At 33.8% G+C, this 25,141-nt stretch overlaps 2 protein-coding genes across 2 annotated transcripts; one reads left to right on the top strand and one right to left on the bottom strand.

Annotated features, from left to right (window-relative positions):
- Nucleotides 1–13,020: 13,020 nt before the first annotated feature.
- Nucleotides 13,021–16,677, bottom strand: LOC133706313 (alcohol-forming fatty acyl-CoA reductase-like). The gene is made up of 10 exons (XM_062131817.1): nt 16,570–16,677; nt 16,333–16,436; nt 16,009–16,211; nt 15,752–15,852; nt 15,420–15,612; nt 14,943–15,107; nt 14,765–14,846; nt 14,406–14,678; nt 13,503–13,639; nt 13,021–13,401 (listed from the first exon to the last, which is right to left on the bottom strand). Exons 1-10 carry the CDS (start codon nt 16,646–16,648, stop codon nt 13,248–13,250), a joined length of 1,491 nt encoding a protein of 496 aa, XP_061987801.1. The 5' UTR covers nt 16,649–16,677; the 3' UTR covers nt 13,021–13,247.
- A 5,546-nt stretch (nt 16,678–22,223) lies between these two features.
- Nucleotides 22,224–24,428, top strand: LOC133668251 (pentatricopeptide repeat-containing protein At1g71460, chloroplastic). Its single transcript, XM_062088026.1, has one exon. It carries the CDS (start codon nt 22,293–22,295, stop codon nt 24,336–24,338), a length of 2,046 nt encoding a protein of 681 aa, XP_061944010.1. The 5' UTR covers nt 22,224–22,292; the 3' UTR covers nt 24,339–24,428.
- The last annotated feature ends 713 nt before the right edge of the window (nt 24,429–25,141 follow it).

Here is a 25,141-nt window from a genome sequence, read left to right as displayed (position 1 = left end):
TTGTAATAATCGGCCTCACTTAACCTGTGATTTGACTTGATGGTGAACACTTGTGTTATGGCCGATAATTTACTCTGGTTCATGCAACCATCCTATAATGGTTCGTCAGAATCTTTCAACAAATCAAAAAACCTAGCTGCATCTGCATTAGGTTCTTCTTCTATAATTGGATATTGATTGACATTACCTTGATTCATTCTTATTGCATCTATAATCATATTCCTATTAGGATTATTGTTGTCATTTGCAACTCCATTTACGTTGCTAGCACTAGAAGTTGACCCAACCACCCTTTCTCTCATGCTCTTATTATGAACAAATACTTCTCTGTGTGCATACCAACACGAGTGATTCTCCATAAACCCTTTGTCACTACACCATTTTACCGACGGATTCATTCTGTCGGTGTAAGACACATAATTTATCAGTAACATTTTTACCGATGGAATCCATCTATCCGAATATTAATCATTGGTAATTCCTTATTCCGTCACTAATTCGGTCAAAAAAAAAACCAAACACCGACGATATTACAGGCGGTTAATTGCTTGAAATCTATTTACATTTTTTTCATCTTTACACTTTTTCTTGTCATTTAAAATCTATTTACACTTTTTTCATCTTTCAAAACAAATCCATCAATTATTTTCAACCACGTTGTTGTTAATTTAATTTCTCTTGAGTTTTTTTTGTTACCTAACTTAATTTCTAAATCTAGCTCTCTATGGATATGACCTCGATCTTACCGAGTTAAATGCTACATCGCACATTCGTGCACTTGGGAGTTAAAACAAGCCGATCATAAAAGGCGGTCAAGCAATTTTGGCGCCGTTGCCGGGGAGCTAGCAAGCAAAGGTAACAAATTGAGTTTTGATTATTGAAAAACAAAAAAAATCATATATAAAAAAACCAAATGGCTGGTTTTACTGCCTAAAAAAAATTGACCTCAACTTTTCGGATATTGGACCGTGGACTGGATAACTAACTGTTGGATTTTGGTTCGTTCAACTGTTTTTTTAATGTCTATTCTAATTAGTTTCTAATATTTATTATTTATATCATAAGGCTGGTTCTACCGCCTCTTGTTTAATTTATTTTATTGTTTTGTTGTGATTATTTATCTAATATTTATTGTTTAAAGTGCTTGGCTATTACCGCCTTTTTATTCATGCTTGTTATAATTATCTTTTAATGTTTATTGTTGTTAATATTACTTATTAGTTGGTGTGTGAATTTCCTAATTTGTTGTATTTTTATTTTGTAGCAATATACTTATCTAGATCCAATGCCTATTATGTTAATAGGTCAATGGACCCCATCGTTTGAGCCTTTGATTTCACCCCAAGTGAAAATTGAGGCATCTCTTGTCTAACCTTATAAACAAGAAAGGAAGCCTTTATCGAGTGATCTTAAGTATGCATTTCTAGGGGAAGATGAATCATATCCTATTGTGATTTCATCAAAACTTAGCATAAAGCAGGAACAAAAACTTTTGAGAGTGTTGAGAAAACACAAGAAAGCAATTGGGTGGACAATTACTGACTTGAAAGGAATTAGCCCTCTTTTATGTACACATAGAATCTATCTTAAAGAAAAGGCTAAATCTGTGAAGCAAATGCAAAGACGATTGAACCCAAACATGAAGGAAGTAATGAGAGGTGAAGTGCTTAAGCTACTTGATGCAAATATCATTTACCCCATTACAAACTCAAAATAGGTTAGTCCAACCTAAGTTATCCCTAAATCATCTAGAGTCATGGTAGTGAAGAATGCAAATAATGAGCAAGTGCCAACTAGAATCCAAACTGGATGGCGTATGTGCATTGATTATCGTAAGTTGAACATGATGACTAGGAAGAACCATTTTTCGCTTCCATTTTTAGACCAAGTACTTGAAAGAGTAGCCGAAAGAGCTTTTTATTGTTTTCTTGATGGATACTCAGGTTACAATCAAATTGAGATTTCCTCAGAAGACCAAGAAAAAACCACTTTCACTTGTCCTTTTGGTACCTATGCTTATAGAAGAATGTCGTTTGACTTGTGTAATGTACCGGCCACTTTTCAAAGGTGTATGATGAGTATCTTTAGTGACATGGTGGAAAAATTTTTGGAAGTTTTCATGGATGATTTTTTAGCTTATGGGGATTCTTATGAGTTGTGTCTAATGCATTTAGAAAAAGTTCTTGAAAGGTGTGAAGAGAGCAATCTTGTATTCAATTAGGAGAAGTGTCATTTTATGGTGACACATGGCATTGTCTTAGGTCACATTGTCTCTTCAAAAATGATAAAGGTAGATAAGTTAAAAGTTGAATTCATTCAAAAATTACCTACCCCTAGGACTGTGAAAGATGTGAGATCCTTTTTAGGACACGCCGGTTTTTACTGAAGATTCATTCATTCTTTTAGTACCATTATCAAACCATTGTGTAACTTGTTGTCACAAGATGTCTAATTTGATTGGATATTAAAATGTCAAGAAGCTTTTGAAAAGCTTAAAGGGTTGTTGACCACTACACCAATCATGCAAGCTCCTGATTGGTCTTTACCATTTGAACTGATGTGTGATGCTAGTGATTTTACGATAGGGGCTGTTTTAGGGCAAAGAAAAGATAAGAAGCCTCATGTCATTTATTATGCTAGCAAGACTTTGAATGATGCTCAATTGAATTACACTGTAATTGAAAAAAAACTCTTAGTTGTGGTCTTTACATTAGACAACTTTAGGTCTTATTTGGTTAGATCTCTTGTTATTGTTTTCATTGATCATGCAACATTGAAATACTTGCTCACAAAACAAGATGTCAAGCCACATTTGATTCAATGGATTCTCTTACTCCAAGAGTTTAACCTTGAAATTCAAGATAAAAAGGAAGTAGAGAATGTAGTGGCTTATCATTTGTTCCGTCTTTCAAGATATGAGACCATAATTGATGAATCTCCAATAAATGAACTCTTTGCTGATGAAAATTTATTTTGTGCAGGTACTGTCTCCTACATTGGCTCTCCATGGTATGCTGACATAGCAAGTTACCTAACCACAAGTTAGATTCCTTCTCATTGGTCTAAAGTTGACCAACAAAAATTCTTGCGCAACATTGGTACCTTTTTTTAGGATGACCCCTACCTATTTAAATACTGCATTGACCAAATTGTTAGGCGATGCATCCCTGATCATGAAATTCTAAGTGTCATTAATTTTTGTCATGCATTAGCCTGTGGTGGGCATTTCTCTTCCAAGAAAACCACTACCAAGATCTTACAGTGTGGTTTTTATTGGCCCATTATGGTCAAAGATGTCCATGCCTTCTGTGTTGCATGTGACCGATGCCAACGACTAGGTAACCTCACTAGGAGTAACATGATGCCCCTTAGCCCCATTCTTGTTTTGGAAATATTTGATTGTTGGGGGATTGATTTCATGGGATCTTTTTCAAGTTCATTTGGTTACCAATTCATCCTTGTAGTTGTTGATTATGTGTCTAAATGGGTAGAGGCCATTGCATCTCAAACCAATGACCATCGAGTTGTGGTCAAATTCTTGAAAGAAAATATTTTCTCTCATTTTGGCATGCCCCAGGCTATGATTAGTGATAGGGGAAAGCATTTTTGTAACAAGCCCGTTGGTATTTTGATGAGAAAATATGGTGTAATTCACAAGGTCAGTACCCCCCATCACCTACAAACTAGTGGCTAAGTTGAGTTGGCAAATAGGGAGATCAAAATTTTTTTAGAGAAAACAGTCAATCTAAACTGTAAAGATTGGTCCCTACAACTAGTCGATGCTTTGTGGGCATATCGCACCGCTTACAAGACCTCTTTAGGAATATCTCCTTATAGGCTAGTCTATGGAAAGCCTTGTCATCTCCTTATTGAGATTGAGCACCGTGCATATTGGGCTATCCGACAATTCAATGACAATGAAAATGAGGTTGACAAAAATAGAAAGCTTTAATTGGAAGAATTAGAGGAGCTGAGAAATGATGCATTGGAAAATGCAAAAATTTCTAAACATAAGATGAAAACTTTGCATGATAAACATATTCTTAGGAAATCCTTTCATGTTGGTCAAAAGGTTCTCTTATATAATTCACAATTACATCTTTTCCTGTGAAGTTGAGGACAAAATGGATTGGTCCATTTGTGATTAAATCCATCTCTAAGCATGGTGCCTTCGAGGTAGAAAATCCTAAGAATGGAAATGTTTTCAAAGTAAATGATCATCGATTGAAACCTTATCTTGAAAACTTTGTGGTTGAAGTTAAGACATTGGATCTTGAAGATCCAATACCATTATAGTATCAGAAGTAATGAGTTTTTATGTTTATTTTTATTTTTTTTCATTTTTTTTCTTTCTTCCATCTCTTATATTTTCTTGTTCATGCATTAAGGACAATGCATTATTTTAAGTTGGGGGATGTGATGTTTTTAATGTAAGGTTTTTAATTTTAAAAAAAAATGGTTTGATGTTTTCTTTTAGTTGTGATATGTAGGTTCAAAAAAAAATTCAAACAAGAAGTCAGCTCATGTCCAATTCAATCAGACATTCATCCTTGGAAAAAAAAAAGAGTAACAGTTTTCTAATCTTTCTTCTTTTCTTCTCTTTCTTTTTTTACATTGAGGATAATGTAAAACTTAATTTTAGATATTTGATTAATGCTTGAGATGGCCATACTTGTTTGAAAAAGAAAACAAAACTATGTTAGTGAGACTTGTTTAGGATCAACATTACATTTATGGATTCATTATTGTGTTGAACATTGCATGCTTTAATTTGGGATAGATAATATCTTATAAAGCAAGATATAGCATACTTTTTTTCCCTTAAGATTATTGAAGTACATTTTTCCTTGTAAAAGTTGTGTGAGTTATGTGAATATGCATAAAAGATGAGTGTGATGCTTTACTTGTGATCATTCCTTTTGATCTAGTCCTAAACAAGGTTTAAGTAAATAAAGTAATAATTATTAGACAATTAAATAAATAAATGTGTACAAAGTTCTATCTACTCTGATGTTTTGAGTTGCTTAGTAACAAGGGGTATTCATCACAAATGTTTGTCTTTACTGTTGCACCCTCGCGGCGATCCTCGATTGATTTCGGGGTCTTTTTGTTTTGTGTAAAAGGAAGTCGCCACCTAGTATTATGGTCACTAGGAAACCTAACTGGTCTTTCAAAGATTCTAAGGTAAGGGACTGGTTACATAAAGGGAAGGTATTAGCACCCCTAGTACGCCCTACCTAAAGTAAGTTGCTTAGTGTTTGGTTTGTCTTATAATTGCTTAGGTGTTTTCTAATCCCATTAGTTTTTTTAGGTTTGATTCTAACTAAATTTATTAAGATAGAAATCCAAGCAGATTCCATGTGCTTTAAAAGCTCATTTTTTCCCTTGGTATTTCAAGAGTTTGCAACTCATAAATCGCAAGGAGAAAAGACAAAAATTTAGAAATTTAGGGCGCTTTAAAACACTATTTTTGCCTTAGTGTTTCATACTCTCACGGCTCATAAGCCATGTAGTAAAAAATTGAAATATCCTCAATTATAATTGAGGCTTCTTTCAATGATGTGTAATGACTTATTATTCCTAGAAAATTATTTTAGATATTTACCACTTAGGGTTTCTTTATCCAAATATTAATGGTGAATAATAACAAATTATTTCCAATAATATTTTGGATATTCGTCCTTTAAGGATTTCTTTATCCAAACATTAGCGGTGAATAATAGATGAATTCCCCCCAAAACTAAGATTTTTATATATTTTTTGAATATTGGCCAATACACTTTGGAGTTTAACAAATATGTTGTAAAATCCAAAAATACAAGAAAATATTTTTTTTTTGTGTTTAAGAAATCCATGCGGAAACACATTTTCAAAACTTCCAATTTTTTTTGTATTTTAAAAAAAGAGCGTTCAAAACATATTCGGGTATTGGCTGTATACAACACACAAGAAAAACATTTTTTTCATAACATGAATAACATGATTACACAAACATCACAAAAATATTCACCTATTCCAAAATTCGCAAGAAGCTTAAAACAATTCATCTCAAATAAACAAGGTTCGGCACACCAATTTAAAACACAAGTCAATGTGCACAAAACATTAAAAAACCAAAGTCCTGAAGCTAAAAAAAATTTACAACATGAACCGTGACCCCCCCGCAAACTCAAAAAAAAAAAAAGAAAAAAGTGTGAACCCAGAATCGGCAGGAAAAAAAAGAATCCTTAACTGAACAAAGGGACCCTCCCTCACATTTTTTTTTTCAAATTGTCTCTTTTGCACCTAAACACTTGTTTCTATATACCATTCCATTGCAAGAGAACGATTGAGCGAAGGGAGAAAGGGATGGTGGAGACTTTAAAAACTCACAGTTTCTCATGACGAGGGAGTAAAACACAAAAAAAACATAGCTCTAATAGTGATAATAAACTCAACTCAAAGACATGGGAGGGACAGTGGGCAAGCAAGCGACTTTGTTGCTAAGATGGAAAATAAACGTCCCCGCAACAAAAGCAGAAACATGTTTTTTTTAAAAAAAGAAAAAAAAAACAAACAAAGCTTTAAATATGTCAAAGATGAAGGAAGTCGAGACTCATACCTGTAGATCCTGCACGTTTTAAATGCAAAGATGAGACACAAACTGATGGAAAAGCTTCTGTCTTTTGCCTTTGAAAAACCAAAGAAAGACTGCCTGTTGCTTGCCTCTCTTTTCTCCTCTTTTTTTTCAGTGACGAAAGGATCAAAGAGAGAACCTTAATGTTCCCCTGTTATCTGTGTTTTTTATTCCCTGCCTCTCTTGCGTTTTTCTTTCATTTCTTTTGCTGTTTTTTCTGCTCTTTTCTCTCTGTTTTTCTCCTCCTTTTCTAGGTCATTAGAGGGGCTTATATATAGTCTAACATATCTCTATTTAGAAGAGATTTAATGCATTAATTCAAATCCCTACTAATTTGCAGTAAAAAAACGCAAAAAGGAAACTGCAATTTTCTGATTTTGATTTTGTGTTAACGTCTGATTTCTTTCCAGTTTTATATGATGGTGTGGTTCTTTTCTTTCCTTCCATAAGGCCAGCTACTCATTTTGAAATGAGGCAATAAAAACGTGGTCTGCAGCTCTCCATTCAAGCGAGAGAAATATGAAAACCAAACAAGAAATTTCAAATAAAAAGGAAAGAAAGAAAACGGCTAGTTGTGCATGTAAACGTGTTTTTTTCAATGTCTTCCTTCGACAGAATTCCTTTCTATTTTTTTATCTTCAATCATCCTCTTTATTTTAGCACTTTTTCCATTTGGTCCTTGGTCCAAAAAGGATTCAAATTGGCATGCAATTGGTCTTCAATCTTTAAGCATCTTGCAATTGTGTCCTTGCAAACTCGAGCAAAACTCCTTCTCGCAGCAGGAATCCCTACTTTCACACTAGATTTCAAACATGAATATCTTGAGCTTCTAATATTGAAATCAAGCAATTCAAAAGCCCAAATTTATTTATGTGTCCCGGACTACAACTTTGATGAAGGATTCAAAGTGAGATAAAATCGTTTTAGATAACAGAATCTGGCAGGGATCTGGTTGGTCAAAAAGGTTCGTGATCTGACAATGTCAAGCATCCAAATCTGACTGAGAGTCTACCCTAAGATCAGTGATCCCTAGGACCCAATAAAGGTGTAGGTCAATTTTTCAACATGTCATGAGTGACAGAACATAGCTAGGATGGTCAGATATCGTACAAAACCAAGTCAGAATCAGAGCCTAATTTGGAACAAAAAAATTACGACAACAACAAAATCAGTTTTTTTAATGCAAATTTTGAAGGATTTTTCCAACCTTAAAAACAAGATAACGAAGGAAAAAATTTAGCATTATGAAGACCCCTAGTCAGTGTAAGAAACCTGATGATTTTGGCAGCAAAAGGGAAGGATAAAAAGAGTAGAAAACAGCTTAAACAGGTTTTCAAAAAAAAAATATTTCTTTCTCTGCTTTTGTCAATCTTCCAACAAACATGAGTTAAACTCCTATACTAAATTCAAAAGAGGTATACAACGTCTCTATCACGTGGGGTCCAAAAATAAGTAATAATATTTACATCAAACGGCAGCTTGAAATATGAGTATGCAAAAATACTTTAAGTTTGTGACTTTGTGAGTAACCGAGTGCATTCATCACAAATATTTGTATTCATGTCAAAAGGAATGTGACCACTTAAAGACAAAGAATAAATAATATCTCCAAAAAAAAAAGGAGAAAGAATATATATATATATATATATATATATATATATATATATATATATATATATTTCTCGAGTTTTCTACCTTGTTTGTAGTAGTGAGAAGGGAAGATTACAAGTTGAGTTTTCAAGTGAATCAATTATGTTGGTTGCATGATAAATACAATTGAATTTGGAATTTTGTATGGATGTTTGATTTAGAGAATGTGAGTATGCTTATTTTTCTTTATTCGCTATTGTGTACACTAAGTTAAAGATACCAATGTTTGCATGATAGGTCCTTTAAGTGTGATGAGTCGAGCCTAATTATGGTTATTATTATTCTTTTTATTTCAAAGGTTTTATATTTTGTTTTGCTTGAGGACTAGCAAAATCTAAGTTGAGGGGTGTGATTGTGCATCAAAAGTATCATTAAGTCTCTTATTTTACATATGTATTTATTATTTTTATTTGGGTTTTTTAATAATAATTGATGTACTTTTTAGTAATGAAGTTTCTTTTAATGTTTTGATAGATTTTTGGAGCTTAAATAAATTATTTCAGAAAATTTAACATCGGAATTCGGAATAAAGAATTGAAGAGAAATTTAGTTGAAGATTAAAGCAAATCTAGAATGTTATATTCCAATTCTAGAAAAGATTATCATATGATCTATTTCAAGCCCAAATTGCCTTATGTTGTTTGCAAACTTCAACCATCAAACATTCAAGGTTTCAATGTCAATCTTAGCCCAAATAATAGGTACATTTGTATCCTTATTTGATACTTAAATTCAGCCCCAAATCAGCCTCCAAATCAACCAAAGCACAATCCATGATCTTACAAGTCCACACAACAATAACATTTGATTTATTTTGGGCAATGTATTAATTCAAGAGGGCAAGCATATGTATGGAAAGCTGAAGGGGAAATTGTTACATTATTTTTGGTCAAAAGGAAGAAAGAGTCAGCTCATAAAGGAGGAAGAAAAACATGCACCAAAGTGTTCTCCAAGCTGCCTAAGTTGACTTTCCAGAACACCTTTCGGTGTTGTAGCCATAACGTTTGACTCAGAGATCCAAATGAGTTTTTCTTTAATGATCTAGAAAGCTAACATAATTTCATATAAATATGTCTCTAATAGCCATTTCCAGAGGAGGCTTGTAGGAGGGTCGAATTTCTGTACAAAGTTAGTGTCATATTTGTGTTAGAATTTTTATTGAAATTGTATTGTGTTCTTCTTTGTAGATTTCAGTTCTTTAGTTTGTAAAACTTATTATTTCATTTTGATTCAAGTTATTTCATGTTTATTAAAGTGTTCTTATATATAATCATGGTTGGCTAATCTCTTTCTTGGATCCAAATCAATGATATGAATGAATCTTAATGTTTATCTTCTCATTTTCTTCATGAATGTTTTATTATTGCAAAGAAATTTTAGAAATCATTTAGGTAATGTCATAATATTGAATTTTTATGCACAAACCTTAGTTTTGGTATAGAGATTGCTTGATTCAATATCTTACTTAATATGAAAGTACTTGTTCATTTTTAAACAATAATCAATCTTCATCTTTTTAAACTTCATTGTAATATCTTCCGATCTAATATCACCATCATTGATATTAGGTTGAGTTATCTTATATATGTTGAAGGAATTACTAATACATCACCATTGAAATTGATTTAGACCAAGACTTACTTTTTCTTGTCATTTAAAATCTATTTAAACTTTTTTTCATCTTTGAAAACAAATCCATTAATTATTTTCAACCAAGTTATTGTTAATTTAATTTCTCTTAAGTTTTTTTTTTACCTAGCTTAATTTCCAGATCTAGCTCTTTGTGGATATGACCTCGATCTTACCGAGTTAATTGTTACATCACACACTCGTGCACTTGCGAGTTAAAACAAGCCGATCATAAAAGGCGGTCAAGCAGTTTCATCATGGACTTAGCAGCATAGAAGTTCTCTTTTAGCTTGTTCCCTTCAGGTAAAATGCTCTTGTTACGAACAAATAGTTTTCCATGTGCATACCAAGATAGGTAATCCTTCATGAACCCTTTGCGTAAAAGATGCATCGTTACAACATCTGGATTGAGAAACTTTTTATTTTTACATCTCCTATATAAACACCTAATACCGCCTCCAATAATATTTCTCGGAATAGATGTGCAAAATTAATAAAACTCTAAACCCCATTACAATAATCCATCCTCCGCAATCCTTGGGGTGAATCTCGATACATCCATGACTTCTATCAAACCTTTATAAAATAATGATGACAACATGTATTAATTAACAACGTTAAGTAAATAAATTTACAAAAATATTGGTTTAGCTTAAGATTATCCAACCTACTTTCAAACTTCTCTTAAATATTCCTTATCAATTATCTACGTACATACAAATTTATACACATTAATTTATAAAAATTACAACTCAGCAATAAAATTGACTAAAATTAAAATAAACCCGTTAAACAAGCCATTATTTATTTCATCATAGCACACCTAAGTTGGTAATTTAACATAATTTTCAACAATTTACAAACAAATACAATTTTACAAAATCTAAACAAAACATAACAAGAAATTCATACTACAAGTTTGTTTGAGAAAAAACAATAAAACAAGTAAACACCCAAACAAAATACATATACTACAAAAACATATTCAAAAAAATGATTTTAAAATTAAAAAAATAGATTTACTTACTAAAAATAAAAAATACGCAATAAATCAAAACACGGATGTTGTGACTACAAAAGTTAAAGAACAATGAGTTGTTTTGAGATGAGGGAGGGATGTTTCAGGGGGGGTGGCAGGGTTGGTTGTTTACAGTGATGTAGGGGGGCTGCGTGGGGGAGAAGAAGGAGAAATAGAGGAGGAGAGAGTCGATGGTCAGGTCATATATTAATTATTACCGATGGAATTACGAACAGAATTATTCCATCTGTAAATTTGTTGGTCATTTTTTCAGTGAAGTAGACATGTCACTGTACAGAAATATCGATTTGAATCCTTCTGTAATTTCGTTCTTAAAATCATCCAGAAAAACTTCCATGTCATCGCACTGCTTTGTTTTTTTAAAAAAAATTTATTATGTCTATGATTCCCTCGATATATACCAATAGATTGTTTCTATCGGTATATACCGATAGTTTTAGTGAGGGAAAAAATTTGTTCGGTAATACCGATAGAAACATTCCGTTAGTAATTGTGTTGGTATTCGTTGATTTTTTTGTAGTGATTGACTTACTAACTTGTTAAGCCTCCTATTATTCTCAACTTCGTATCAGAGCCCTAAACATATTAAAAAACATTTCTCCAATAAACTCCACTCTTATTGTTCCAGTTGTCATTCCCCTGCTGCAGCCTTCTTCTTCTCCACCACCGGTGCAGATGTAACATTCCCATTTTCAAGACCAACACATCAATCATAAAAAGGGAAAAACATGGTAATTTTTTTTTTGCCGAATTCATACAAGGTTTAACGAAATTTCAGTACAGAGTCTCCCTTATATCGGGAGGTTTCAAATTATCGACTATTAACCTGTGCACATCCATTATTCATTGCTCAATCAAATCCCAATCATTATAAGTCTCAAACATCATATTATTCAAGAGTACAAACACAATATTCCACATATCTATCTTTTAAAGTTGAGCATAAATTAATTCTTAGCCAAAAGAAGCAAACATATATTAAGATTACAAATACATAATAATACAGTTTACGTTTAGACATTGGATTTTAAAGGATGTTATTATAATTTAAGTTATATAGTTCCTTGAAAGACAAATGCATTGGCATTCATTTAGTTTTTTCAAGTAACACAAAAAATAGAGAATCTAGAATATTACTCCTATCATGAACAAGCAGATCCTCTATCCTATGCAGATCTTCATAGTCATCTTCTTACTCATGAGTTTCTTCATAAGAGCTCTCTTCAATCCATGATTTATTCCTAATTATACTCCTAATTGGTTTCAAACTTTCAATTTTGTTCAATTTTACCCCTGATAAACTTCAATTCAAGCCTTAGCTATCAATGTCTTTTTTCCTTTGGTCCTCAATTTTGAATTTATTCAATTTGACCCTTAATTGATCAATAAACTTCTAATTTCATCAATTTGGCCCCTGATTCGGTCAATTTCAGTCCCTCTATTTACACGCATTTTCCAGTTTGGTCCTTGGTTTCAAATTTCTTCAATCAAGTCCCTAATTAGCCATCAAACTTTAATATTTATGCAATTAAGCCCCTGATTTGATCAAATCAACTATTAAAAATTTATAATTTGACCCCTCCATAAAAATCAATTAAACCTTTAATAAAATTTAATCGAGTCCACAAATATCTTATTTTGAACTTTTCTTCCTCAAATTAAATTTTTTTTGTCAATAGAGCCTTCATTAGTAAAAAAATATACCGTCAAATTTTAATTTTTGTATTTTTGAACTTTCTCAACTAATTTTTGGCCATTTTCTGAACGCTCTAACATCTTCTTCTCACTGCTATTATTTTTTTTGTTTTTTTCTAAATATATTTTTTTGTATTTTCTCTTTTTTTACGTGGAAACCCAAAATAAGTAACAACACTTAGAGTTTGAAGCTTTATGGCTCAATTTTTTACCGTGCTTTGAAATTCATCTTGCAATGTGTCCCAATCACACTAAAGCATAGTTTTGGAATTAAAATTATAATTAACTGAAATTGGATGAGAATATTGAGAAAAAATGGATATTATATAAACGAGTGATATATTTTTCAAATTATATAACCATATATTCAGTCATTTAACAAAAAAAAACATTAAGGAAAAATAGCATATTTCAATAACAACAAAATCGAAAATTACAAGTCTTTAACAACATAAACTTGACATATTAGATTTCACTTTTATTGGATAATTTATTTTGTCCACTAATTTTATTTTTCATCATAATAAAAAACATCATTATAATCAATTATAAGACAGTTCGTAGGAACAGTACTATGCCCAAATGTCACCGTGCAAATGCTCTCTGGCAATATATATATCATTTTAGCACATATTTTACGAGACCAGGAAAATGAACATCCATCATGTAAGCTTCCCAATTAACACTTGTGGGGTCAAAGTTGAAGGCATCTGCTTCTGAACAAGTCTCTCTTGCAGCAATTTGCAACTTTTCCGAGTTGGTGTCATCAAATCTGAGTAAAAAAGGATAAAATTAATTTATTATGCGCTAATCTATGTAATATTCATTCAAACTATAAGATATATCAATGGAATTCAATGACTATATCCTCACATGCCCTTAAAGAACACATAAGGTTCATAGAGCTCAGCTAATCGCATTCCACGCTTCAAGTTTCTGTCAAGAGCAGTGTACTTGTCCTTGTAGGGTTTCTGGAATAAAACAGTATTGATTGCTAGATATCGGAATACCTGGTAAGAGAAAAAATTACTTGTTAGTTTGAGATTAATGAGAAAACAATCGCTTCGTAGGAAGTTTACGTTTGATTATATGTTGTAACAAAGGAAAAGCAATTATAGAATAAGACATACGTTAATTTACTTATTGCTTTTAGGTTGTAATCATGCATGAGACATGCATAGTGTACCAATCTTGCTCTTCCTCCACCACTTTAGTAGTTATGAGTAGCTTAAATGGTGAAGTTTTAATATATAATTTATATAATTTTTTTATATTTATTTTAAATAAAAGCTTTTTATTGATCTTACGGGTTAAGACGTCGATTGTTCAAGGCATAGAAGTTTTTGAAATTGATTCTACATGTAGTCCAATGTACAACATGGTTAAAATTCCGGCTAGACCTGATAAGTTATCAAAAAATTCACTGATCAAATGGTTAATTTAATCTAATCGGGTTGGGTTTAAAGTTAGACCTACTAGAATATTAATTCAATAAAAAATTGTTAATTTAATCAAAATTTCATTGAACTAGTCAAATTTGATCAAACCTGCTACGTCAAAAGGTTGACTTTGAAAAAAAAAAAAAACAAAATTTCTTAGAGTAGGACTTGGGCAATCTTGAACGATGGAACTATGATGATGCAGGTGATGTGTGAAGTATATGAACTATAGAAACAGACTAAATTTTGATGGACAGAACGAAATGTGAAATTAAACTAATGCCAAAGAATTTGAAATTGAGACGCAGCTGAATTAAATTAGTTATGCTCATCAAACCTTTAATGGCAACGAATAACGAATCGCCATGTATATACGGAAACTAGCCATGGAGCTGAAAGCGGTAACGTCGCCAACCTTTATTGGCTTTCCTTCTTTGTCAATCAACGGGTTTTGAGTGAAGTAAAGAAAGAATAATTCATTTAAATTTGAGAATTTGAACGGATTTCTCAATGAAGATCCTACATGATAAATGATTTCTGAAGTAGTGGATCGGTTTGCATATTCCACCATGGCCATGATAAGAGCATTGATTACCATGTCAGCTGGTATCTGCATCATTTCCAGGACATTTTCAGTTTTGGCATGCTAATATATATATAAAAACTAATGAAAGAACGAAGGGGGTATTAGCTAACCACGTCAACTGTTAACTGTGGATTGAACGGAAAGTGTTTCAATTTCCCTTTAGCATAGCCAACAGCTACACCATCAATGGTCCTGTGTTATTGGGACAAAAATTGAGATTCGAAAATTAATGAAGAACCATGCATGCTTACACCATGATGCGCATGCAGATATGCAGTAGCAGCCTACCTTACACCTTCAATCCAACCGGGAAACGGCTCCTGGTAAGTACTTGTTACCATAGTAGGGCGGATAATGACTAGAGGTACTGTATCTCTATTATAATGGACTAGGAACATCTCTCCCATTGCCTTGGTAAATACGTAAGTGTTTGGCCATCCAAACATCCTGGCCCTGTAATTAATCACGATCAAGGGAAAAGACATCATGTCAGGCAAAGAAGTATATATGTCTCAAGCACTCGAGGGCCTAGCTGTTGTGGTTAATTGTGTGACTTGTTCCGTCCCCGTTCCGGATTCGATCCTCTATGTGCACGCCTGTCACCCTCGCGGTGTCTAACCTGTCCATGGGCTTGCAGGATGTCCAGTGGGCCGTGGGGAATAGTCATGGTGCTCGCAAGCTGGCCCGGACACCCCACGTGAATCAAAAAAAAAAAGTATATATGTCTTAAACGAAAATTGTCACAATTTAATTGGATATTATTACCGTTCAGTGCCATAATCCTTCATGTAAGATGTGACCGCACTCTCTTCAGCATCTTCTGAGTGGAGGTTCCTCAATTTCTCGTCGACCAGTTTCTTTTCTATGTCGATGTCTATCATTTCCGTGCCTTTCTTGGCTTTGCCCAAGGGAAATGGCTTCTCCTGTATCAATCCTGCATCTTCGCCGCATACGTAAGCTGACGAAAGCAAAATCATTGAGAAGAATGTTAGCCTGCATTAAAGATTCCAAAACATTATACTTGGCGTGGATTGTGCCATGCATAGACGAGTACAGTGTGTTAAAGCTCAATCCAACTACATAATAAATATTCTTACCAGTTGATAAATGGACAAGCACCTTAACATTATTACATTTCTTGACAAAGTTCAAGAGGTGCAAAGGTCCCAATGTATTGATACCTAATGCAACATCGTATCTTCAACAGACAATATAAAAAAACAAGTAAGAAGAGTGAAACGTTACTAATTTTAGTGATTAATAAATTCTTAAATATCTTTCGTTGCAAAGGAATTTAAATCTCTTATCTCTAAAAGAAATGAACTAATGAAAATCAGTTAATTTGCTTGCTGACCTTTCATCAAAGTTGGTGGTGGCAGCGCAGTTAATCACCGTATCAATTTCATTCCATATCTGATCCTTCAACAATGAGTCTCTTATTCCCAAGTCCACACAAGAGATGTCCCCAGGAACAGGAGTCACTTTTTCATAAACGAAGGAATATAAACTTGCACCATGTTGCTCTCTCAAAACATCAAACAAGGCCATCCCTATCACCTGTATAAATCAGTATATATACAATATAGTATCAAGAACTATTCTATGTTTCAGTCCATGATGCACATATAACAAATTTAAGATAAAAAAAAAAGAGAAAGAAAGAAGAAGAAGATTTTACCTCATTATGCAGGCGTTCTTCAGCAGATTTAGTGTCCACGGCTCTTAGAAGAAGATAAAGCTTCTTCACTTTGGGTTGAACCCTCAATATCTTCTCCACAAAAACTGCCAATGTTAGAAAACAACATTGTTAATAGATTGATTTTGTCACAGCACACCACTACAAAAATTAAAGGGACGAAATCATAAATTCGTAAGTCTTGAGGAAATAAATTTCTTTTGAGAGGGGACACAATACTCTTTGCAAGAAATCCAGTTGCACCAATGACCAAAATGGACTTGTTGTTTAGGAACTCCAGTATACTTCCCAGCTCCATTGAAGATAATATTTTCCTACCTTTATTAAATTTTTGGATGAATTAAAAACAGCATCTCGGAGGGTGTATATAACCACAACACGTACGATTTTCCAAGTAGCATCAGAGGACAGTGGTTGTTTGCAAACTTAAATTGAGAGTTACTAGTCTTTTAGGTACAGTGTGACAAATCATTTAAAACGTTTAAAGCTGGGTAGTTAGCAAATGATGATAATTCAAGAAATCCTCGGATAAGATGTGGGAAAACTACTGTGTACTTAGACACATGTGAATTCAAATAGTGCCACGCAATTCTTTTCTTTCACCCTAGCCTCGGGAAAACAGTTGTGGGTCTAACCACGAGCGACTGTGTAGATCTAGAAAGTGGCTTGCAACTCCTTTCTTTTGCATTCATCGTGTTGGGTCCTCTGCTTGCATGTAATAATTGAAGGTTGTCCTCTCAAGCTCTGGGGACACTATTTGTTGGTAGTTGGGGAAAAAATCAAAACTCTAAAAATAACATATCTTTTACTGTTAAAAAATCTCTACAAGATAAATTTAATAATATTAAAAAATATCACTAATGATGAATATAATGGATCACATGAGCCGCTCGAAGACAAGTGAGCTCCGCCATCTTCGGACGTTTCATATAGACTACTTCATTCATTGTTGGTTACCTTGTCAATTGTATCAATGTCATCATCATCGAATCATCGAAACTTCAGAGCCTTTAAGATTTCTTTTTTTTTTATTTTTTTCTCTCTCTTTTATCTTTACAAACTACAAGGAGGAAAGAAGAGAGAGAAACAAAGAATAAAAAAAGGCCTCTAAAGCATACCAAAGTTTCAATGACAACACTACTAGTACAATAAAAAAAAAATAATGAAATGATTCTAACAACACTAAAAAAATTCAATGGTGATTTATATGAGCTACTTTAGTTATTGACATAGGAACATTTTATGTCCTAACCACTTCATTATCAGCATGTATATATATTGATCTAAATATTGAAGCAAGTTGATATAGGAACATTTTGTCATAACACCATGATTAAAAAAATTATTTATTCTCATATGTTATCAAAGTTCCAAACAACCTTCTTCCATAAAGAAGAACAAAGACTTCCCAACAACTCATTGAGCTTATTATAAAATGTATATATATAGGAAATATTATAGGCAGTACTACTCTGGTGTTGTTATCTCCACTTTTATTATTGTATATTGTCCTACACATATAAATAGGAAAGGGTTGACTAACTAATAGGTTAAGCCGCCTACTTCTTCTCAACTTGGTATTAAAGCCTTCTACCATCAAAAATCCTCTCTCCCTCTCCCAAACAGACTCTATTGTTGCCACCAACTTCTCCCTCCATCAAACTAGTGTTGCAGCCCAATCGACCTACCACTCACAAGCTGCTGTCGGTGGTGTTTTCTCAAGCAGCAGCCTCTTTCAGTTTCAGAGCATAACAATGATTCTTCCTCTCATGTTTCTGTTATTCCTCTTTATATTATGGGGACATCAACTCCAACTATAGTTGCTTTGTCCAACACTTAGCAAGTTGTTTCGTTAAAACTTACAAACACAAATTATCTCTATTAGCATTTACAGATGAAATCATATCTTTTTGGTCAGAGCATCTTCCACTTTGTTGATGGCTCAATGTCATGTCCTCTCTCTCATGTTTCTGACAGCTCTACTGATTCTTCTTCGACAATCAACCCTTCTTTTCTTTATTGGAAGCAATATGATCAACTTATTTTGAGTGTGTCACTCTCTTCTCTCTTTATGGATGTATTACACCTTGTGGTAGATTGTCATATCTCGCATTGTGTTTGGCGCACTCTTGAGAAAGCTCTCGCGTCTCCATTTAATTTTTGCATCATGCAACTTTACAGGTCCTTTCAAGATCTTCAACAAGGTGATGTTTCGATTGATATGTACATGCAGCAAGCAAAATTGCTATTTAATGAATTGGTTGTTGTTGGTCAGCCTATCTCCCTTGAAGACTTTAACCTCTATGTGTTTCATGGCCTTCGTGGTGAGTTCAAAAACTTGGTAATCAGCCTCGTGATCAAGGTAGAACTACTATCATATACCGACCTTCACAACCATCTCCTTACCCATTAATTTCTGCACAAGACCTTCCATTAATTCATGGATGCAAACTCACCTTTGCTGCCTCAACCACCTTCGCTACCCATACAATCTGCATATCTTGCCATATCTCAGCAGAACTCTAATTTCAGCCGTAATAGGGGTCGTTCTCGTAGCAACTAACATCCCAATAACAATTATCACAGCCACTAAAATAAGTCCGACTTTCATGGCTTCCATTCCTCTGCTCCTACAAACTAGAGGCAGAGTAACTAGTCGAAATAATCTTCAATGGCTGTTAACCAATCCTCAAAAGCATCGGGCTCCAATTTTCCATAAAAATCAGACATATCCACTTTCATCCTCTTAGTAAGTTCATCAAGAGGTTGATAACCCAAACCACGCCTATCATGGTTTAGACGAAAGTCTTCTCAGTAATGCTGAAACTGAGGGTGATAATTCTCAAAATCTCTAGCGACTTCATCTTCCAAATTCTCCTCATCATCCCTATTATTTTCATCAAGCGACTCCTCATGAAATTGACCATGCCCCCTCCCGTGGGAGATCTCAGTCCATCTCGAGCCCGACGCTCATACATGACATCTATTCAATGAGAAAGTTGTTCCAAAACAATAATGATGTAGGAGATTTGCAGCTGTAAGTTGGCCTGCTCATGATTTGAATTATCAAGTATATGCGTGTTCGACATATTATATGAGTCACCACTCCAGGTTATAGGCATGGAATGCTCTGATATCAAATTGGTGCAACACCTCTAGGTTCAACCTCACGTGGAATCCAAGAAGAATAAACAGTCAAACAAATAAACATATATAGAATCTCTCTGCAATGGAATTACTCCAAATTGTATATATATTGTGCTTTTTATAAAAAAGAAGATCCTTCGTTCTTTGTTTTTTGATCCCTAATAAACTGTTCAGCTAAAGGCGAAACAAATACTAACTTGATTAGTAAACAAATAGCTAACTAGGAAAACAACAACAAGCAACTAATAAATGAACGAATCCAAGAGAAATTATCTGCCTGTCCGCTAGCAGACCCCATGTTTCAAGGGAAACCTTCGCGATTTGCATCAGAAAGTCAAAGCATATGCAAGTCTTCATTTATCAATGAATCTAGCAATTTTGCCGTAGAGTTTAAAATTGAAAAACAAAAGGTACGTATTTAGCTCACCGTCTTTTCCATCAATACATGATAGCATCCTCGTAAATCCACAACCAGCTTCCGAACAATTTTTCCCTCCCCATTTCTTGCAACAAATCATGCTTTTGAATCTTGTTTCTTGAAATGCTAATGCTGGATTTTTCAATCAGAACTTCCGTTCTGATTGCTGGAAAGAAGCCACATCTGTCAAGTATTTTTGCACAATGCATTATCCTGTCCTTTGTGGAAACATACAACATCAAGAAAAATCTGCTTCTCACTCCATTGTAGTTCAACAAAGCTTAAAATTAATATTCATTAATCTCTTGCAACAAAGCTTCTCACTATCATTCTACACTCAACTTGGTTAGCAACATCTATTCATTAATCTCTTGCAATTGCATCTACTCTCTTAACCATACATTCATCTCATACACGTGCATTTCATCAGTACCTGTAGGAAACATATCATTTCTAAGAAGCAATAACTGCCGTGTCTGAATTAAAGAGAAAAGCCCAACATTTGTCTGGAAAAATTAAAGAGAAAAGCAAAAAACGAACAACTGCAGAAAATGTATGAATCGCAAGCAAAACTAAGGAACGACATCTTAAAACACTGTCATCCTTGCTTCGAAAGCAGCAACAAACTCCATCCTCCATTTCCCAGTCCAGTTTTGTAACTTAACCTGTTAAAGAATCTCAAAATAGAGGCTATCAAGGCATGTGGAAGCAGCTGCAGAAAAAGAAACGTATAGAAACCAAGCGAGCGCTAATCAAAAGGTGAGATAAAACTCCACGCAAAGCAAGCAGCAGCAATGGAGATGCAAACAGAGGGGCAGAACAACATCGTTAAGAGTTGTAGAAATTCAAAACTAAAATCTGAAAGGCCAACGGCCAGCCCCAAAATCTAGCCTTCTCAGCTAAAAGCATCGCATAGCCATAAAAGGAAACTTGCAGAAATGAATAGTAAAAAGAAACTTCGTCATGTCTATTCCTCATATTATTAGCAACTTGGAGGCATGCTCCAAGACTGACAGTAGAGGGGAAAAAAAAGAGGCAATCCTAAAAAGAACCCCTTCAGCTGCCCTTACATCACAGCAGAAACCAGGCTTTCCTATAAGCTATCTGCCTAAATTGTTGCTTATCAGTGGGAGTGAAGAGTGATATGTCTAAATTGTTGCTTATTTTGGAGTGAAGAATGATGTACAAGGACGTAGCGTGGTGATAAAGGGTTTGAGATATGCACAGTAGATTTTGAGTTTGAGTTAGGACGTGCATTTTTTATAAGAGTCTGGAACAGCCGGGGTTTTATTCACTTACCTGAACCTATAAAATACGCTTTTCAAAAAATAGGATTTTCTCGAATAAAAAAAAAAAGATAAAGAATGATGTCTTTCGTTCAGCGACACAGTAATTGTCCTAGGAAATCGACTGTAAAAATTTCTACTTAATCTAACAGTTGAATCTCTTATTAAAGAAAATAACCAATCTTGATTGCTTCATCGATGTTATTTCAAAAATAGGTTTTTATTAGAATAAATCCTTAAAAATATGTTAATTCTAATTTTGTTTTTTTCATTATTTTTAATGATACACCGCTCAAACTCTAAATAGCATAAAAAAAATTATCAAATTATTAAACTGAATCCAACTAATATTAAAAAAAATATTTATTTATAAAAAAAACTCATAAAGTTTATTTAAGTTTGAATCATTAATTTATTTTCTTGCAACATATAATTAAAAAGTACAATCCAAAATAAAAATATTCATAAATAATATAATGTTAATGATTTTAATTATTAGTATAAATAGGTTTTATCTGAAAAAAGGATTATATTACACATAATAATTCAAAATAGCATAATATAATTGTAACCATGGTAGAAAAATACATTTTAATTTTGTAATATTAAAACTTAAATATTATATCTCATATTTGATGATTTATGATATTTTGTTTCCTCTCAAACTCTTACAAGAGTTTTCAATTAAGATATTTACTAAATATCTATAATTAAAAAATCACACTTTTTTTAAAAAAACAGATTATAAATATTTTTTAGAATTTTTAATTTTATTATATTATTAAACTAACTATTTACTTCGAATTGTTGCTATAGTCACAAAGAAGACATATGACCAAGATAGTCTCTACCGTTTAATTAAAAACTTACTCAAACTTTAGAATGAAAATTCCAAAATTAATTTTTTTTCTTAATTTTTTTTATTTTCTCAATTTAAGCAATTACTCAAGAAAAAATAAAATATTTTCCTCATTTTATTGCCTTTTCATGGGCTATCATGTCCTGCGTTGTTTTGTACCTCAATAATCTTTCATTTATAAAACCAAAAGATTCATCTCCTCCCTTCATTTTCCAACAGGTAGAAACCGGACATGGAAGCCATGCAATCCCCTGCGCTTTCTCTTCACCTCCATTGTTTCCCTCAAAATCCTCTCAACATCAACATTACCCACAGACAATTCTCCAAAATCAAATCTTCTACACAAACCCAACCAGTCCAAACCCAAAATCCCAACAAAAAGCATCAACAATTCGATGAAAGAGATGCATTTCCAGCTTCGTTACCACTCCACAAGAAAAACCCACAAGCAATTTACAAAGATATTCAAAGATTTGCCAGGAAAAATCAGCTCAAAGATGCACTCATCATTATGGACTACATGGACCAACAAGGCATCCCAGTTAACCCCACTACTTTTTCTGCCCTTATAGCTGCTTGTATTCGATCGAAATCTTTAACCAAAGCCAAAGAAATACACACGCATTTACGCATAAATGGGCTTCAAAACAATGAGTTCTTGCGTACAAAACTTGTCCGCATGTACACTTCCTGTGGTTCTATTGAGGATGCCAAAAGCGTGTTTGATGAGTGCACTTCTACTGCTACTGTGTATCCATGGAATGCCTTGATTAGAGGGACTGTGATATCAGGTAAAAAAAGATACGGGGACGTGCTTAGTGCTTATCAAGAAATGAGAGTAAATGGTGTTGAATTGAATGAGTATACTTTCTCCAATGTCATTAAGAGTTTTGCAGGCGCTTCGGCGCTGAAACAAGGGTTTAAGACTCATGCCATTATGATAAAGAATGGGATGATTAGTAGTGCAGTTCTTAGGACTTGTTTGATTGATATGTATTTTAAGTGCGGCAAGACTAGGCTTGCGCATAACGTGTTTGAAGAATTGCTTGAAAGAGATATTGTTGCGTGGGGTGCGATGATTGCTGGGTTTGCACATAATAGGCGTCAATGGGAAGCTTTGGATTATGTTAGGTGGATGGTAAGTGAAGGGATGTATCCTAATTCTGTTATTATAACTACTATTCTTCCGGTGATAGGAGAAGTATGGGCGAGGAGATTAGGCCAGGAGGTTCATTGTTATGTTTTGAAGATGAAGGGTTATTCAAGGGAGTTATCGATTCAATCTGGGTTAATTGATATGTATTGCAAATGTGGGGACATGGGTTCAGGGAGGCGTGTGTTTTATGGATCGAGGGAAAGGAATGTTGTTTCTTGGACTGCTTTGATGTCTGGTTATGTGTCTAATGGGAGGCTTGAGCAGGCGTTGAGATCAGTTGTTTGGATGCAGCAAGAAGGGTATAGGCCTGATGTGGTCACGGTTGCAACTGTAATTCCAGTTTGTGCTAAGTTGAAGACTCTGAAACATGGGAAGGAAATTCATGCTTTTTCTGTCAAGAAATTGTTCTTGCCAAATGTATCTCTCACCACTTCTCTAATAAAAATGTACTCAAAGTGTGGTGTTTTGGATTATAGCGTCAAGTTGTTTGATGGTATGGAGGCTAGGAATGTGATCGCATGGACAGCCATGATTGACTCATATGTAGAAAACGGGTGCATAGATGAAGCATTCAATGCGTTTAGGTTCATGCAGTGGTCGAAGCATAGGCCAGACTCTGTTACAATGGCAAGGATGTTGAGTATTTGCAGTAAAATTAAAACTTTGAAGTTTGGAAAAGAGATTCATGGACATATCTTGAAGAAAGATTTTGAGTCCATTCCTTTTGTTTCATCTGAGCTTGTCAAGATGTATGGGAGTTGTGGACTGGTTCATAGTGCTGAATCAGTGTTCAACGCAGTTCCTGTCAAGGGTTCAATGACATGGACGGCCATCATAGAGGCTTATGGATATAATAGCCTGTGGCAAGATGCAATCAAACTTTTTGATGAGATGAGATCCAGGAAGTTTACTCCTAATGATTTCACTTTCAAAGTGGTTCTATCAATCTGTGATGAAGCCGGATTCGCAGATGATGCTTGCAGAATCTTTGAACTAATGTCTAAGAGATATAAAGTTAAGATATCTGGAGAACATTACGCTATCATCATTGGACTTCTCAACCGTTCTGGTCTGACTAGGGCAGCTCAAAGGTTTATTGATATGAGTAATTTATTATCGTGACAAATTTACGACGCTTGTGCTAATTCTTTGCCACTTTTGTGTAATTGTGTTGAGTTGTAATTTTATGTATCATATGACATCGCAAAGGGAGATATATATATATATATATATATATATATATATATATATATATATGTACACACGCACTTCTTCTGATAATTGAAAGGGGGAATCCGTTTATACTGCTTGCAGCTTGATAAATTCTGATATTATTGAGCAGGTGACTTGTTCTTTTGCTGGTTAGGGTGACAATGGAATCTAGATATGACTGCCCTCATGACGCTTTGAAGGAAGCAAATGAAGGAGAAGGAAAGAGAAAGTTTTACCAGCTGCATTGAGCAGTTTGTTCAATGTCGTGATAGAGTCCTGGCTTTTAAGGCTGAAAGATAAAAGTAATTTATGCCATGGATGCTGGTAGGCTACAAATGTTTATGTTGAGGTACATGAGGATACTATTGAAGGGATCTCCTCACCTCTAAAGGTATTACCATTTCTACCAGAAATTCTTGTGTTTTGTTTCATTATAGAAAAGGAAACAATTAATATAATATTTTAGACTATTGAGACAAAACATTAGATTCATTCCACTTGATAGGGGCCCAAATATGGGTGTTTTCTAGTTCCAATGCTGAAGATCTTATTAGACATATTGTAGAGTTTTGTACAAAATTTTCAAAGGTTTTTTATGGGAAAAAATGCCAATTAATTTTATTAAAATTTCGTCATTTTGACTTTTTTTTATCCAAAACCATCTTTTTCTTATTGTTTATTATATTATATTAAAATTTATTATATAAATAATA

This window comes from Populus nigra, chromosome 11, assembly GCF_951802175.1.
Source record: "Populus nigra chromosome 11, ddPopNigr1.1, whole genome shotgun sequence".
In the NCBI taxonomy this organism is placed as follows: Eukaryota; Viridiplantae; Streptophyta; class Magnoliopsida; order Malpighiales; family Salicaceae; genus Populus; species Populus nigra.
Note: the sequence above shows the minus strand (reverse complement) of the source record. Positions and strands in the feature narration are given on the sequence as shown.

What these genes read in the sequence shown, in the direction of transcription:
- LOC133668251 (XM_062088026.1), top strand. Translation starts at nt 22,293, where the DNA reads ATGGAAGCCATGCAATCCCCTGCGCTTTCTCTTCACCTCCATTGTTTC.
- LOC133706313 (XM_062131817.1), bottom strand. Translation starts at nt 16,648, where the DNA reads ATGGAGCTGGGAAGTATACTGGAGTTCCTAAACAACAAGTCCATTTTG. An exon ending in AAGAACGCCTGCATAATGAG is followed by an intron (nt 16,212 to 16,332) that starts GTAAAATCTTCT and finishes TGATTTATACAG; the next exon opens with GTGATAGGGATGGCCTTGTT. An exon ending in AAGGATTATGGCACTGAACG is followed by an intron (nt 15,108 to 15,419) that starts GTAATAATATCC and finishes GATTAATTACAG; the next exon opens with GGCCAGGATGTTTGGATGGC.